Source organism: Amphiprion ocellaris, chromosome 5 (assembly GCF_022539595.1).
Source record: "Amphiprion ocellaris isolate individual 3 ecotype Okinawa chromosome 5, ASM2253959v1, whole genome shotgun sequence".
Taxonomy (NCBI): Eukaryota; Metazoa; Chordata; class Actinopteri; family Pomacentridae; genus Amphiprion; species Amphiprion ocellaris.
The window spans coordinates 15,516,830-15,533,853 of record NC_072770.1 but is presented as its reverse complement, the minus strand read 5'-3'; the positions used below and the strand labels follow the sequence as shown (position 1 = coordinate 15,533,853).

Below are 17,024 nucleotides of genomic sequence, written 5' to 3'. Positions count from 1 at the left end.
TCTTTAGTAGGTCTCAGTCTTGACACCCTGAATACTTGGTCAGGTTGTGACCTAACTTGACTTCAGATTGTGTCTGTAATCTTCTACTTTTGGGTAAACTGTTATATCATTTCATAGTGTTTTCCAAATAAAAAACTGTCTGATAAATAGTTTTATCTCACACAGTGCAGAGCTCTCAATCATAGTTCACTGCTGTGGACATTAGCTGGATTATATGTGATTCTGCATAGATGTACCATTGTGAAACACCTGCTATTATGGGGAAATATCCTTAATGTTATGATAATTATTTCAACTATATCATTCAGCAAAGCTAGATTAATCTGTTAGGAGGCCTCTGCTGTGTGGCCCTCGTTGACCTCTTTGCAGTGTGTACACTATGCAGCCTATTGCCTGCAAAACAGTGCACACAGCAAACTCTGCAGCTGCATTATGTGTCCGTGGATTCAAAACCTAAGCAGTAATCCTAGCTGAAATAATACGTCCTGGCTCCAGGTGCACTGCATGTTAGTCAATTTATGCTAATTTTGATTAAACACAATTTAATTACCTATATGCTGTTCTTAAAACTAGATTTTGACATCAGGCATGATAGCCAGTAATTGAGACTGATTAGCTGATATTGTGCTTTATTGTTACAAATTCTCTTGCAAATTTGCAACCAAATTATCAAAAATCCACTAACACTATAAGGCTGTGTGTGCCAGTGCATTTGGCAGAAGCTGGAGACAGAACAGCAATGACTGGAATAAACATTTTTATTAAGTTATAGTTTTAGAAAAAATCCAACACAAATTCACAAACAATGATTAACATGCACAGTTTTAGTATACAAGACAATACAGTTACTTTTCAATATGAAAATGCCATTCTACATGTCAGTATCTCACAGAGATCATGGATTAATACACCAGTATTAAGCTCAGAGAACACACTATATAAAAGCAGTAAGGTTGTCTTCGATGGCCATGTTTAAAAAATATATGCAAGCTATTTACACTGTACTGGGTGCTCTCCTTCCTACCAACGACAACCACTGACTGAACTGACCTTATGGATATAAATAGATATGTTGTTGTTCTGTAATCAATAGATTTCAACCTCTCCAGCCAGCTCCAAATACTTTCTTTAGATTGTACTTTGTTGTATGTATTAAAGCACAAAGCTAGAAATAATACTTTTGTCTTCTTATGTGAGCATTAGAAGAGGTTAGAGACATTAGGCTCAACTACAACTAAATAATAAGAAAGCTCTGAGAAAACTGCCACACAAGTACATAGTGTAAATTATTAACCTATTAGCCTGCAATCTGGCGATCAGGTTACCTTATTTGGATATTAACGGAAATACTAACACCACGTGGATCAACACGTAAGCTGTTTTAAGACCCGGTCACACCAGCAAGTAGCACAGTGACATTCATCTGCACGTTTGTGAAACAGATGCTAATGGAGACTGATTTGTAAGTTACTAAAGTTGTGACTTTTTCTCTGTGTTGGCTTATTTCCACTACAATGATATTTTCTTCTCAGGATTCATTCAGCAAAGAGTTCTTGAACAGTGGGAGACAACTTTAGCTAGCTAGCTCCAAACTGCCTGTCAATGGCGTGACTTTAAAGGCCAATTCATGCTTTACGCACTGACAAGGGTCCACAATAGTCTGCAATAATACATGCAACATAAATTTCATTATCAATCTGCAAAGGTCCAAAAATCGAAATCCAATCCAAAATGTGTGACCAAGTGGACTGTACAGACTGCAAGAGTGCCGGCTGTAGATGTATCAAACGGTGCTTAAAACATCCACAGCTTTATAATTCCTCATTTAAAGAGGTTTTTTTGCACATGCTTTTCATCAACGGTGCCCAAGCACAGTAGGAAGTTGTAAATTCTCCAGAGATCCTGTGCTACGTCCGTCCCACTGCATTCGGCATGCCTCAGGAATATTCACTGACATAGTGTTCCAGCCCAGTTTGAAACTAACTGTTATTAGATTAGATTGCTAGAATTTCAAGAGCATCAATGACAGCCCTGTATCTGCATCCACTGTCCGTTTTTAAAGTCTCTGTCGGACATACGGAAGCCATAAATTGGCTGTAAGTCAACAGTTTTTTCAAGAAATGAATTTGCCCCACTGAAAACATAACTGTTTAAAAATTCATTCCATATTTGTAGAGAAGCTCATACACCCAACATAAAATTGGATAGCACAACACAGCAAATAAACAGTGTTGGGCCCCTTTATTTTGGATTCTTGGGCCGTCTGTTCAAGATAAGCAATGTCAGGGATATGAAAATTTTGACCTTGAGGTGAAAAAAGGATTTCTGTCGTCTGAGCTTTTTGTGACATGAAATTTCACCATTTTAAATGCTGGTGTGACTTGGGTTTTATGCTGTTGGAAAAAAATAAACACACTAATACAACTGCTGGGAGCACAACAGCCCAACAGTGGGTTTGTTTTGATGTGTACTTTGAAAGAATTAACCATCTAATCAATTTCAGGTCACTGCTCCAATTGAAAGTCACAATCTACCACCACACTACAAAAATACTTAAATCTGAACAGTAAATTCTGTCAAAAAACTGAGCAAATACAGTGAGATCTCGGGTCAAACCAAACCACAACGACAAAAACTGAAAGGATGCCTTTGAAGTTGTGTGATAGGGAGTAATGGAGGACATCTGAAACATCACAGACTGTAACACAACAGATCAAGTGCAATAAAAAAGCAGCCATCAGTCAATCAAGCAGCTGAATTGTGACAGCTGTAATAATGGGGCAGGAAAATCAATATCCCATTGACTGGTCTGCAGCAGTCTAATCAACGAGCACAGAGCTTTATAAAACCAGTCAAGGAGCAGATAGGACAGCCTGATTATGTCGGCCGTTTGGACTTTTACGAGGCCTCTGGGGTCTGCACACCTGTTCAGACGGGTAAGTGAGGACATCCAGTCACCTTGCATCAATTTCTTGTGCTTTCATTCGACTTTGGGACGGGTTGAGAAGCGGGGTAAAGAGTGCAAAATGCAGACGACAACAGCCTCTAGCTAATGACCGTACGCAGCCCCATGTTCGGCAAAGGCACAGTAATGTGTAGCAGTTCAGTTGACTGTATCCTTCCACTTGAACATTGTCAGGACCCCAGCAATCACACCTCGGCTCTTACTTGGGTGGCTTTTGACAGACTCATCCACATGATAAAAGGGCGTGAAAAGTAGCTCCCTCAGCAGAGCAGCGATGTTCTTTTGTTACTGTTCAGTCTGGTGTGTGTCCAACAGATGGTGATGAGGTTGGGGTAAAATGACAGCCTTGCCTTTTGCTCCATTTCCAGTCAGGGTTCTTTCACCACGGTATTCGCATCAATTATTCTTATGCCTTAATAGCCCATAAATTCTTCTACGGATGGAGTCATACATTTATTATACCACAGACCATAAATACCGAGACAAAAAATTTCTGCCATGTATCTCAATCCATTGCGGCTTTCCTAAAGCTTCCAACCCCTTTTTGTCTTAGGTGCTCCGGTGTCTCAATGAAAATTTAATCAACATAACATTTCCAATAATGGGTTCTCTCTACATTCTGAGCTTCCTGTCTTTCGTAACTAATTTCTTCGGAAAAGAAAAGCAAACAAAGCCTCTGCTGCAACATGAATCTACCTCCTGAGCTATCTGAAGAGGAAGCAAAAAAAATAAATGGAGTGAGCTCTAGTGAAGGCACTGTTATCCCGTAGTCCATTGTGCACTGGGCCAGCTGGTCAGCTGGGGTGTGGATGGTATATGTTCTATGATATGATGAACGTATCTAGAACACAGGTCGTCTAAATGCAGAGGAAGAACAGCACACATGGGACCTGCTTGACATAGTAACACCACACGTCTCTGTTCTCCGCAATCTCCGGCTTTCTCGCTAGACTGAGAATACAGAGTGTGATAGGCATTTATTATTTAGAGGAGCATGAGATAGAGGAATATGCCAAGGTCTAGCTGAGTAGCGTAGATAGGGGCCTACAGCTTGGGAGCCCATAGCTCTTGAACAGATTTTATATTATTTTAGTATGCAGAAATAAGTGGGTTTCAGGCACAGTTGATCAATTTGCTATGCGTCTTTCATATATGTGACAAAGCCAGGTGCAACTTTGAAGCCTGCAATGGATGTCTGATGTTTCTTTTGGCAGAAGCTGCACAACAACGGGATAAGTGTGGTTACTGGTTAACGGCGATTGAAACATTTTTGACATATAATCTAGCTGTTCTGCTGAGACCATGAGGAGATAAATTCTTTTTTGCAGAACAGTTTTTCTATAGAGTTAAGAAACCATAAAGCAAGCAGCCTCTTTCACCTACTTTGGTATGGACTGTATATGTAAAGTGGGTTTTTAAGGCATTAGTATCTCCAAAGATACTGAGAAGATAAGTCATGTGTACATCAGAACTCTTAAAATGAAAACCTAGAGCACAGGTGGCACTTATGACGCTGGAAGAAATAACAAAAGAATATCATGCACGCAAATCATCACGTTTCTATCTGATGGTCCTTTAAAGGAAGTGGCATGGTCCCTTTAAGAGTTTGGCGCAGTCCAGTCCTTTCCAGTCTTTCCCAGTCCTGCCACTGAAGCCCGGGCTTGGTGCCAAATCCAGTGGAGGGTTAACATAGGACAGGCTGACTGAAGGGACGGAGGGGGGAGGGAGGGCGCTCCATAGGCTGTGATTAGACATCACCAGACGGAGGAGAGCAACGCACTGATGAGGACCGCCGAGCGGCACAACGGGCTGAGGCGGCTCGATCCAGAGCCCCGCGCTCCCATACCTGCAACCAAAAACCAGCAGAGCAGCTTGTGAGGAACCAGAAATAACATTCCCATCAAAAGAAGAAAACCTGCACCTCTATCGGCAGTGCTATCCCCCCTTAAATTTCTGACAAGTCTTCATAAATCAAAAGCCAAGCATGATATTTTTTTCCTTCCCCATATCTACATTATTACTGGCTTTCAACAGGAGAGGCTATTTAAGTATCCCGAGAAGATAAAGTTGGTATCACATCAAAGAAAGCGGCAAACTGAGCCGCCTCACAATTTTGCACAGCAGCGGGATGGGAGCACAGAACTGCTTTATATGCTGCAGTGCTGTGCAGCCAGTCAACAAGGAATAATAACCCAATGGCAGAGATGGATGACACCACGCACGCATTTCTAAAAAGGTCGCTTTTGTCGCACTCAAAATAAGTCTATTACACATGGTTGGAAAGGGATGCAATGACGCAAAATTTAAACAATCTTCACTAAATTATTAAACCTTCGCTTAAGCTTTGTGAGTGGTCAGAAGGGAAATAACACAAAGACAACATTAAACTCACTTAATTTATGAATGTGGATAGGCTCACTGCCCACACCTTCACCGCCCTCACTCACGGCCTTGATCTGAATTAGATAGTTGTCGCTGGCTGAGAGGGTGAGCTCAGCTGTGGTTTTGTTGGTCAAGATAGTGTTGATGTCATTGTAGTGATGTCTCTTCAACAGGACCTGAGGCAGGAGAGGGTGATGCAGAAAAATCAATAATGCAAAAAACCATCATTCTTGCTTCTGAACTTCTGAAGATAAATCAGAGCTTTGCACAGAACTGGGACTTACCAAATACCCAGTGACCTTTGACTCTGTCTCCATGGCTACAACGGGGTCCCAGTGCAGCGTGAGTGTGGAGCCAATCATGGTCCATTGTATGTTGAGCGGAGCCCGATCTGGAGCTAGAAAAAGAAATTAGAGGTACACATATACAGGATACTCTAGTTACTGGGGATGTCTTTCTGAAAGATTGTTTGTATGTAGAAGAATTTGCAATTTCCTGGTTTATACAGAAAACTAATACATTGGGACTTCAGCAGCACACCTGCACTAATTAAGACATAGTGAATTCTACGGTGGCCCTGGAGCTCAATTTGTAGTTGTAAAAAATAGTCATACATGCGTGTAAGTAAATTTGAAGTCACAGAATGAAACGTCCAGGAGTTGCAAACTCCACAAAGTCAACACAACAGTTGGACGAATCACAAATTAAGAAACTCATATGCACACAGTTTTGTTACAGAACCTGCACTGAATATGGTGCAAAACACATTCATACACATGTATCAAAGATCAATCTGTACATCTACAAAACAGTATGTGAATTCAATAAATGAGAGTTTCACACCTGTAGAAGGTGTTACAACTGTTTACCGATACACATGTGACTAATTTCTACAACTGCACAACTTCCACTGTCACAGGCTCTCATTTGCTCCAATAATATCTTCATAGCATGGACACAGAGCGTCAGAAGTCTGTGTTTGTGTTCATGTGTGCAGATGGCAGCTCCTATATGCCGCAAACCATTTACACTTGTGTGTGTCTGACTCACATTAGGTAGTGACAATTGTCACTAGCGATTACAATCCTTCGGCTAGCAACAAGCATCCCTGGGCTACAGACCATAGACATGTGTATAAAAGATGGACATAGCAACCATGACATCACTGACTGGTTTATAAAGTACTGTTGTGAAGGTTCAAGTTTGGCTTTGACTGTTGCCATATTGGTCTTTTGGAACTGGATGTAACAGGTGAGTGGTGGATATGACTAGAGAACCTAGTCATGGTCATTCGGTAGTAACCTCTCAATCACAAGGTGGCTTATATGGATATTTTATTCTAAACTGCACCATAATTTACAAAATGAGCATAATTCTGTATTGAAAAGATTTGAAACTAGCAATGTAGAATTTAGGAACCACATATTTGTTAGGGAAACTGCTACAGAACTAACAGCTCAAGGGAGACAAAGGGGTATTTTCTCACAGACTTTGATGAAATCCATCAACCAATCAATCAATCAATGACACTTACATATACAGGGTGTCCCTAAAGTCTGGACACCCAGGAAATTGGTTGAATGCATAAAGAGTGAATGTGCTAAAATTGACGGCAATATGTATTTATTGCATCAAGTTCACGTGAATCTTGCAAAGTGCATCACCTTTTGCATCACAAATGATGGAAATCATATTGAAGATGTTATTTGTTAATAATCCTATTGAATAAAATGTTGTTAAAATTTTTATTTCTTGAAAATATGTATTTTTGCCTGTGTCCAGACCTTTTCATACAGATATATGCAATGTCACACAAAGTGTGTACAAAATAAAAAGAAATACTAGAAACAATACCTCTCAACCACATGAAAAAGCTATCATAAAGAGATAAATGTAATGAGAAAATGGATTTACAGGAAACAACATATGCACATAGTGTATGAAATTCAGAAGAATGCACACCATTAGTGCATTTATGCACATGTGACATGATGACCAGAGGAGCTCAAAAGCATGATTATTCAAAATTCACAAGAACAAAACAAGACGATACTAAAATGATCATGATGAAAGTAAGAACTGACTGTAATGTACACATTTTTAGTCTATTTTTCCGTTTAAACTGATTTTATGTATTTATATCTCTGCTCTCGTTTTCAGAATGGCTGTTGCAAAGAATTGTGGGTTTTTGTTCTAACTTCTGGTAGTTCTAGCGACTAGTATTCCCAGTCTAGCAACTACAATTTATTCTCTTAAGGGTACAAGGAAAAGAAGTATGTAAACAATTAAATGCTTTACAAAAAGTGCCAAAGGAAACTTGTTGTATTTTATCATGCTCTACTATGTTCCAGTTTGGACAAAGAATTACATTATAAGCCCATGACTGTGCCTACTGACGGGTGAACACTATTTTGTGAGTGATATAATTAATTATTATTTAATTTTAATTTTTAATATCATTGTTCCAGTTGTGTTTGAACTGCTACACTTGAATAAATACATTTTTTTTAAAAAATTCAGTAATGCACCTCTTCCCCTCGCGTGTGTTGTGCCTGAAAGCATTCCTTCATCTTCAAGGACACCTTAAAGACTTCCAGGATTCACTGCAGGTGTAACACAGTGAGCACTAGACCTCCCGCTTTGAAAATGGAAAGCTCTCTTGTCAGATTGACTTTTTCTAAGCGCATCCAACAAAGCTGAAGGAATGTTACGCCTATCATGTTGAGGACAGTACGACATCATCTGACAGGCTTCATGAATGAGTTTCCATTTAGAAATGATTTCAATGGCCCTCCGGGGACGGACTCACGTGGTTTCTTTGTGGTGTTGTTGATGGGCGCTGACTGCGGCCCGGGGCCAGCTGTATTGAAAGCTGCCACAGACAGGTAGTATACTGTGTTTGCTTTTAGCCCTGTGATGTTAACCTGCGTGGAGTTTCCAGATATGCGCACTTTGCCAACGGTGTCGGGCTTGGTGTCGTCTTCCCAGTACACGACCTGGCAGAAGGAGGACACAAAAAGAAATAAGAAAAAAAGAATCAAAACTGCAGAGATCCTAGTGGAGCATCTCACTGCATTACTGAAATTCATATTCCATCATGAAATGCTGTTTGTATTACAAAAAAAGGAGCTGGGGGCGGGGAGAGAGATGGTGAGTAATAAATTTTTCACTAGAGGAGTCTCAATTACTGATGCACATCCTGTGAGCCATGCTGGTCTTATAAACAGAGCATTAGTGGGTCATATGATAACTGACCCAGGAAGAAAAATTTCAACCTCAGATATTTTTTTGTCTAAAGCAACTGGATATTAAAAGTGAAAAAATATGCATAAATCTCACAAATACTTCAAAATACTTTCCACCTCAAAGCTGGGTTCTCTGCTCTGCAAAACAAGATGCAGAATTTAATTCACTTCAGGCCATTGGCTGACAGTTATGGGTGCAGGTGAAGCTGTATTTGATAAAGCAAACTGTCTAATTTGCTGCTTGCTTTGGGTCATCTTCAATATTCATGCGTCTGGTATTAAGAGACATAAGAGTTAAGTCAATTAATAATTAAAGTGAAATGTGAAGTCTGCCCTCAGGGATACTTCTGCTTTTCCAGCGCCCATAAATTATTATATTTCCAATTTGTTATCAATTAAAACTGTGTATAAGCACCAGAATTGAGTTTACAGTAATATAATCTTTTCAACAGTATTACATGAATCTGAAACTGGTCTACATTTGCAATCCTAACGACATCTAATTACCACACATGTGCTGACACACGGCTCTGCTTCCATACTGTTGGTGGCCTGTTGAGATTCAACAGCCTAAATCCACTTCAGGACGGCGTTTGGAGAAATGAGCTGTGTTCTGAAAGGACAATGTGGCCACTGCTATGGCAACTGCAGAGCTTGGTTAGTGCCAGGAGCCAGAGGTGACAGATACTGAAAGAGCACTGGGGGGAACTAAAAACAGCAAAGCCCTCTTTGCATTCTTGAAAAAGATGAGGGATTTTATTTTCCTCCTGTGGGTTTGCTGTTGGGGTGCCAAAGCATTCACGGTCATTTAATATTATCTCTGCAGTAGCGATACCTGAGAACACATAGTAGGATATTCGAGTAAAACTAATTTAAAGAACAACAAAAGAACGGTTACGAGCACATAAACAAGCCACAAGAAAAGGCTCAATTATGTTATTTGGAAAAAAAAGAATGATTTTACAGTGAATCATACCTCATATCCAAGCACTCTTTCGGGGATGGCAGGGAGAGCTTCCCAGATCACTTCAATTTTTGCTGCAGACACACTTCTAGCTCTAACCCTCTTAGGAGCCACACTGGGGACTGCAGAAGTAGAGCAGAAATGTGGTGAGAATCCTACAGACTCATCCAACACCATCACACACACTAATAGCAGTAAGAGGTAAGGCACAGAATAGACCTGTAGTTTCACTGAAAAGCTATTTCCCCCGCTCTCTTTTAATGGGATCTGTGACTGACATAAGGGAAGACTATCTGCCCAGCAAATTCAATTAACAGGATACCTCCCTGACAGCGCGGTGTGGTAAGTGTCTGCTAGGATTTCCTGTAATCTACCAGCACGATAACTAATATCAAGTTGACATTCCCAGCTTGAGAGGGGAGGGAAATAACAGCACTGGAAAAAAAACTCATTTCATCATTACTATTCAAGGTCATAGTCGTAAGGAGAAAGATTATAGCTTATTTAAGCATCGCTTTCCGCCGCTGGGCTGTGAAGTCTGTACTGTACCTTCCTCAGCTGAGTACACGGTGGCTATGGAGCTGAAGGGACCCTGCCCCCGGTTGTTGTAGGCTCCCACTTTGACGTCAAAAGGCGAGAACGGTGGGATGGTGTCGTTGCGAAAGACGTAACGCGCCACGCCGGGTGTGGAGATAACCGCCCTCGTCCACGTAACCGTGCCGACAGGCCTGAAGGCGATGATGTACCCGAAGCCTTCACCGTTCTGCAGTTCCTCGGACACAGGCTGGGAGCAAAACACAAAACTATAGTGATATTAAAACGCATACAGACAAAGAAACAGACAGGCCCGTCTCTGCGCTGCGCTGCACCTTGACAAGGGCATCTGGAAACAGATGCAGCCCCCTTTTTCTCTGCAGTCACCACCCAGAGCTCTCCGCAATCACCTTTTACCTTATCTTTTCCTCTTGCATGGCTATCTAATTGTGGCTAAAGTGCAAAACTCCTCCAAAGAAGTGCTCTCTGTCCCTGCTTTTAAAAGGAGAAATGGCACTTGGAGGATGAGCCAGATGCGAGGTGTCTCCCTCTAATGTGGGTCATAAAATTTGTCCGTTCAATTCTGCACAATTAAGCAAAACCATTACTGGCGATGGAGAGAACAGTAAAATGTAACAGATGACTTACCTCCCATGTTATCACTAATTCAGACTTTGTGCCGCCTCCACCTCCAACATCAGTGGGAGCTGTATCAGGAACTGAGAGGTAAAGCCCAGAGGGGAGCAGTTAGAACACAGTTTACAAAGCTCAACGACAAGCCTCAACTCTACTTGTGGCCTTACGACGAGGTTGCCTCCTGCAGATACCGTCTTCTATTTTACACCCCACAAATCCCTCACTCTGTGCACATACAAACATTTCAGAGAATAGTGAATTACTTCCGTTGCTCAAATGTCACCGTGCGCACACCACGAGCCAGAATTTGTAATATTTTGCAAATGACATTTGACTCAATCCACTCCGTTTCTATTCCCACTCGGCTGTTTGTGCACCACAGCGTGTTGGCAAAAAAACGGCAGTGTAGGTGGAGGAGCACTCAAGCACGTCCTCATAGTATCCTTTATAAAGTGGAGCCCTGCTTTAGTAAGCAGCTTTCATATCTGATGCCCATGAGGGGTTTTTGTCTTGTAGGGTTGAATGCTGGGAATTGAGATCCTCGATGTTCCTAAGAATTCTTGCCGAGATCTGCTGCCATCTCATTGACCATACTTCAACAATGTTCTCACATAACTTGCAGCTATGTATATTCCAATCTTGAAAACAAACATTAGCCCAGTAATACAGCTCCTAACTATTATTCAGAACTATTTCAGGGCTTCATACTGTCACATTTTAACCTTTGTTGCAAGCTCTAATCAAACATAAGCCACAAGTCTCTTAGATAGAAAATATTGTGTTTACACTGCACAAGTTAGATCTGCACACAGGACATGCTACAACTTCATTTCAACATTGATTTATAATCGCTGAAAAATCTGCAGACCCCCCATTTTGCTCTGATTAGTGGAAGCACACACACAGTCCTCTTTAGCATCATAAAACCTTTCATATACTGTATGTTAGCTCTCATATTGATCTCGTTTTTGAGTGTAACAGTTTGAATTTTCTATCAAACTTTAAATTAAATATACTTCAATGCCCTTTCTTTGCAGAAGCAAAACACACAGAAGCATGAAATGCCCTAGAAACCTTATTAAATGTTTAGCTCTTCTGACAATGCAACATTGGTTAGTATGTGACATTAAACTATCTTTTTCTTTTCTAAACATTTGCCATTAAACAGAGAATCTTAGTGGCTGTTGTTCAAGGAGACCTTCATCAGACAATTGGAAAATTGTTACATTTAACTGAATATGAAGTGTTTTTCCCCACCTCAAAGAGAATATCAAGAAAACTGTTGCTGAAATCATAAGCATACATGTATAACAAATGAAAAAAAAACACCAGAAAATTAAAATAAACCTTTTCAGAACTGAATATTCACAAATATGTTGTTACAATTGAATGTTATTTATGACAGAAATCACAGAAGGACATATTTTTATTACAAAAATCCTTCAGCACAGTGTGTAAGCATGTGTGTGGTTTATTGTTTGCGTCTACATACTGGCATCCTCCGTCCTGGTCTTGGCTGAGGAGGGGCTCGGCTCTCCGAGGCCGACGGTGTTTCGAGCCACTACCCTGAACTCGTACTCCACCCAGGCATTCAAACCCACCACCGTGGCAGTCAGCATGTTACCGTTCACCACCTCGGGCACTGAAAAAATGAATTTTAAAACCTTAGAAACCCTGGCTGCCACACATCTGGATGCAAATTGGATGATAAATAAGTAAACACCCACATAAGGCCCCACATAAATACTACACGAGGGCAGTAGGAGTGTTTTCCAGGGTACCTGTGTCTACAGCCTGCCAGCCAACAGTGAAAGGTGTTCGAGCCTGGATGATGTAGCCAGTGATGGGGCTTCCGTTGTCCCTTCCAGGAGTCCACGATAGCTGGGCCGTGCTGTCTGTGATTTCTTCTACTGATACTTTGTCTGGAGGACCAGGGGGACCTGCATCAATCAGACAATGAGGAGGGCGAACCCAAGGTGATCAGCCATTCCAAGAAGCCTCCCCTCATCAAACTCATAAAGACTTCTACACCTTGTTACATATCAAAGCCATCACACTCTCTTTAATTAAGGGCTGTGTCCTTGGTGTGTCCGTGCAGTGTGTGTGTGTGTGTGTGTGTGTGTGTGTGTGTGTGTGTGTGTGATGTGCGGGACTACAAAGTGATGAATGAACATAGAATCACCAACAGCGGAAAGATAAACTGGATGGCTTCAGTTATTAGGAAAAGAAAGAGAGGCTAACATAAGGAGGAGGAGACATGGGTGAGGAGAATCAAAGAAGGCAAAAGCAAGTGTTTGTTATTGGTCCATGCTCTGGCTTTACCATGTTGTCGCTGTTTGTTCCGCTGCTCCATTATTCAAATGGTTTCCATGATATTTTGCCGATGTGTAAATGAACCAATTATAGTCATTTTCTGTGATAAACATTGCCTTCTCAAAGCACCTGGGACAGCTATTACAGTTTGTTAAGGGCATGAATACCAATGTAAATCATGGGAGATAAGCTGAGCCAGATACACCGAGCACATATCAACCCAGCTACCTCAGCTGGGCCCACAGTCGCACACGCCAGTGTGTGTGTTTGTACATGTGTGTTCCATTTTTACATTTCACCAACACGTGCAGCATGTAACGTAAACAGAAGCTGACATAACTCTGACTGAGCGTTCATTTTTGCTTTCCCGTTCTGTATCCTTACAGGAAGCCTCGGGGATTTTTCACGCCACTCTGTCGAACGTCTTTCACTTTGAATACTTCTACAGATGCGTCACTGCCACATTACTTTGCAGTACATATACTGGGGTATTTATACATGCGCATATACAAACAAGCTGCTGAAATCAATTGGTTCTACTTACCTTTGACAACCAATATGGCAGAGGTGGACAGGCTCTCCACATCAGTGTCAATAACACAGACATACTTCCCACCATGGCTCAGTTGAATGTTACGAATCATCAGATCCCCTGATATGCTCTGCAGCAGAGAGGAGAATAAGGCTAAGTAAGAGATGTAGTGTTATTTCATCACTCAGCTTTTGGCTGTGGGATGTTTTAACATTTATAACGCTTTCTGAAATCACAGCATCTCCAGGCCACTGATTTTTGCATCTCTTCAAACACCAACAACAGACATGGCAGATGTACTCTGCACAAATAAGCTATTGGCTGTCCTTCAGGCGCTACCCGACCAACCAGCCCCCCAACCCCCTGCACACAGCTACCAGCTGCACACAGGACACACAAAACAAACATAGTTTAGCTAATTGGCAAAGCAATCCTAATTATTCTCTAATTACACAAGCTGAAGCAAGATATGTGCAGAACTCCCGGTGTAAAGAGCAAATATTGTTTCACTGCATGCATGTGGCGGCCATAAGGAAGAACAACAAAAACCTTACAGCAAATACTGTTAACTTTATCTTTTGTATATAGGTAGTTGTTATTTGTGTCTGCATGAAGGAGAATTTTGAATAAGTAAGGTTGGTGGTGTTATTCTATACTTTTTGTATCAATAAATGCAATGAAGCGAGCAAAACCAATGATGCATTAGTCCACCTTTCAATTTTTATCATCTTCGCTACTCTGTCTGTGATTCTGTAGCCCGGGGGTTTCTGCTAAACATTTGAATCCTCTGAACTCGAGGCTATTTGTGGGCGTTTTTTTTTTTATTTTTTTAACTCCAGTCACATTTTACTTGCTGTGTAAAGTCCTGCACCTCTATGGAAACAGCATGACTGTGGCTAGAAGTAGAGAGAAGGCCAAAGTCTCTCGTGTGCAGTTTAACAAAGTTGTCATGTGCAAGAAATCGTTGGAAAAAAAGAAAATCTGAAGCTAAATCTAAGTCTCAAACATTTTCCCAAGGCCCTACAGGTGTTATGAACACAGAAAAAAAAAATAGTGGTCCACATACTATAGATATTAAACTATTTAACTTAAATTTTTTTCCATACATTTTTTCTATCTGCTTCCTGGCTTCCTGGCTGTGTTTTTGTAATGTACAGAATCAAGTTACAGAAGAGTTTATGTTCATTAAAATTTCTAAATGAGATTTTAAAAAAAAATAAAAAAATAAAAATAAAATATATATATATATATATATATATATATATATATATATATATATATATATATACATATATATATATATATATATATATATATATATATATATATATATATATATAAAATGCTATGATTTTAATCTTAGACTTGGTTAATTTCTTCAACAGAATGCCATGTCATGGATGTCAAGGACTGCTAGAAAACTGAAAATCCAAGGATTCTTTCCGTTTTAATTTCTGGCTCTAATAAATGGTGTAATTTTGTACAATTTTTAATAAGAAAACATGCCTTTCAACCCTGCGAGTGGGTTTTCAGGTTCGGAAGGTTAAAAAACAACCTCAGTTTATCTGCTGGGGACTATATGCCATGTCTTCATACACATTTGGTGTATTACTTACTACAAAATAGCAGGGCTTGGTGTCATTCTGCTTGTGGAACATGTCACCCAATAAAACAGTGCAATTGAATTATACAATTTTTAATGGCTTTTGGACCAGACTGGAGCCCTATTGCACAGAGAAATGAGCTGTATCAGAGTTTGGCCACAATACTTTTAATGGATCAAATTTCGGTCTGTGAAGAATAAAAAAGTGACAATTTGTGGGAAAAACATGGCAAAATCTTCTGTCCTCACTCCAAAACAATCGTCCTAAAATACACAGGGAATTTGGAGTTTTGGCAACCAAAGACAGCTTGCATAAAAATTGTCACAGTGCATAACAATTATTGAAGCTTCTTCACATAATGACATGACTAAAAACTGGCATTGCGCAGATTTAGGCAGGTCAGTCCGACACAGATTGCAATCTAGTTACTACTAGACCCATCTTGCACAGTGCAACATTTACTGAACCTGTTAGATTGCAGTTATTGCACAGAGTACAAAGGACGATGCTGGTCTTATGGTGCGATTTACTGACAATAAGGAAAGCATAGAACACCATTAATCTTATCTGTTAAAATGATATACGCATGCAAAGATAAAAAGTCCATCTCAGTGTGTCACCACATTTTACTCCCACAATATTATTTTGTTCTTATTTCTGCTGCTGATTTGAGCTCACCCTCTGAAAGTCACCTCTTGAGGTGGTCTGTCACAATGCATGTCAGCCAGTGAGAAGGGGTATGCTGCTTTAGAAACTAGTCACCTGGGGGCGAGCAGGTAACACTCGCTGCAGTCATAGTTGATTTCATCACCCCCAGCAGCTACTGATCATAGTTGCACTCTTCCAGCAACTGGGCCCAACACCCGTGGAGCTCCACCTCTCTGAGGAACCTGATGTAGCCAAGCTGAGCCGAATGGCACCGCTATGGGATAGAGAGACTACCTCCCCGGTTCTTTTTCTCCTCTTTCCTCCTTGCCTTCATCTCCCCTCCTTTCGCCTGACAGTTTTAAAGCAGCATTTCTGATTCGCTCCAATGTCAGCCGCCACCTGGCCAACCTTAGAGCTCTTGATGCATCGCAAGGCCTCCTGCCTTGGCAGGAAGGAAGTGATGAGGCAGATTTGCTTTAATTATGTTAATTAATTCATCAGAAGCTGTTGAGCAAGGGGGCTGGTAATCTCTCTGGACAGGGGAAACAGATTCTGTGAAAACTATATCTCATTAAATGCCTACGCACAGTTCAATGTCATTAGTAATTGCCAATTGCATTCGTCAAGATATGAATTTGGCATGTCCCAAACTCTGTGAGGGTTTAGATATGGTGTCAACCTGTAGCACACGGATGGCACTGATCAGACTGTTAACCTTGGAATCTGGGAAAGAAAAAAGAGTGCGCTAAACTCTTTAAAGTGTTAAACTGACAAGCTCTGAACAATTAACTCTGCCCTTCATCAAAGGGAACAAATATTCGACAAAAAGTCGTCACTTATCATTATTTCAAGGCATGGGGATTTCAAATGAACATTTACTGGTGGCAGGCCTGCCCTTGGTGAATGCCAGCCAGCTCATTACTTAATTATTTCAGGGCTCAAGATTCATAAATAGGTATGCAAATTCAATTATGGCAGAGGGAGATGATAAGAAAATGTTCTCCCTTGAGGTACAGGAATTAGAAGTTGAAGGGATGAAAAGTATAAAGACTTTATTAATGAGGACCCTCAGTAAGACGGAAATGGCATTTCACCAATATATTTTTAGAGGTGTAACACATGGCAGCTCACACAGGCAATTCAAAAGGTAAGGATCTCAATTATTGACCCGACAGTGCCATTTACTGAGGCTTTTCCAGCA

At 40.7% G+C, this 17,024-nt stretch overlaps 1 protein-coding gene across 1 annotated transcript in view; it reads right to left on the bottom strand.

The window, feature by feature from the left end:
- Positions 1-740: 740 nt before the first annotated feature.
- Positions 741-17,024, bottom strand: part of cntn3b (contactin 3b) — a 59,599-nt gene continuing 43,315 nt past the window's right edge. Inside the window, exons 14-23 of the mRNA XM_023261309.3 lie at positions 13,584-13,701; positions 12,508-12,666; positions 12,219-12,368; positions 10,739-10,809; positions 10,106-10,340; positions 9,569-9,678; positions 8,157-8,343; positions 5,632-5,744; positions 5,358-5,523; positions 741-4,811 (exon numbers count right to left, since the gene is read on the bottom strand). Of these exons, the coding sequence (XP_023117077.2) occupies positions 4,720-4,811; positions 5,358-5,523; positions 5,632-5,744; positions 8,157-8,343; positions 9,569-9,678; positions 10,106-10,340; positions 10,739-10,809; positions 12,219-12,368; positions 12,508-12,666; positions 13,584-13,701 (1,401 nt within the window). The 3' untranslated portion in view covers positions 741-4,719. The remainder of the gene's footprint in view (positions 4,812-5,357; positions 5,524-5,631; positions 5,745-8,156; positions 8,344-9,568; positions 9,679-10,105; positions 10,341-10,738; positions 10,810-12,218; positions 12,369-12,507; positions 12,667-13,583; positions 13,702-17,024) is intronic.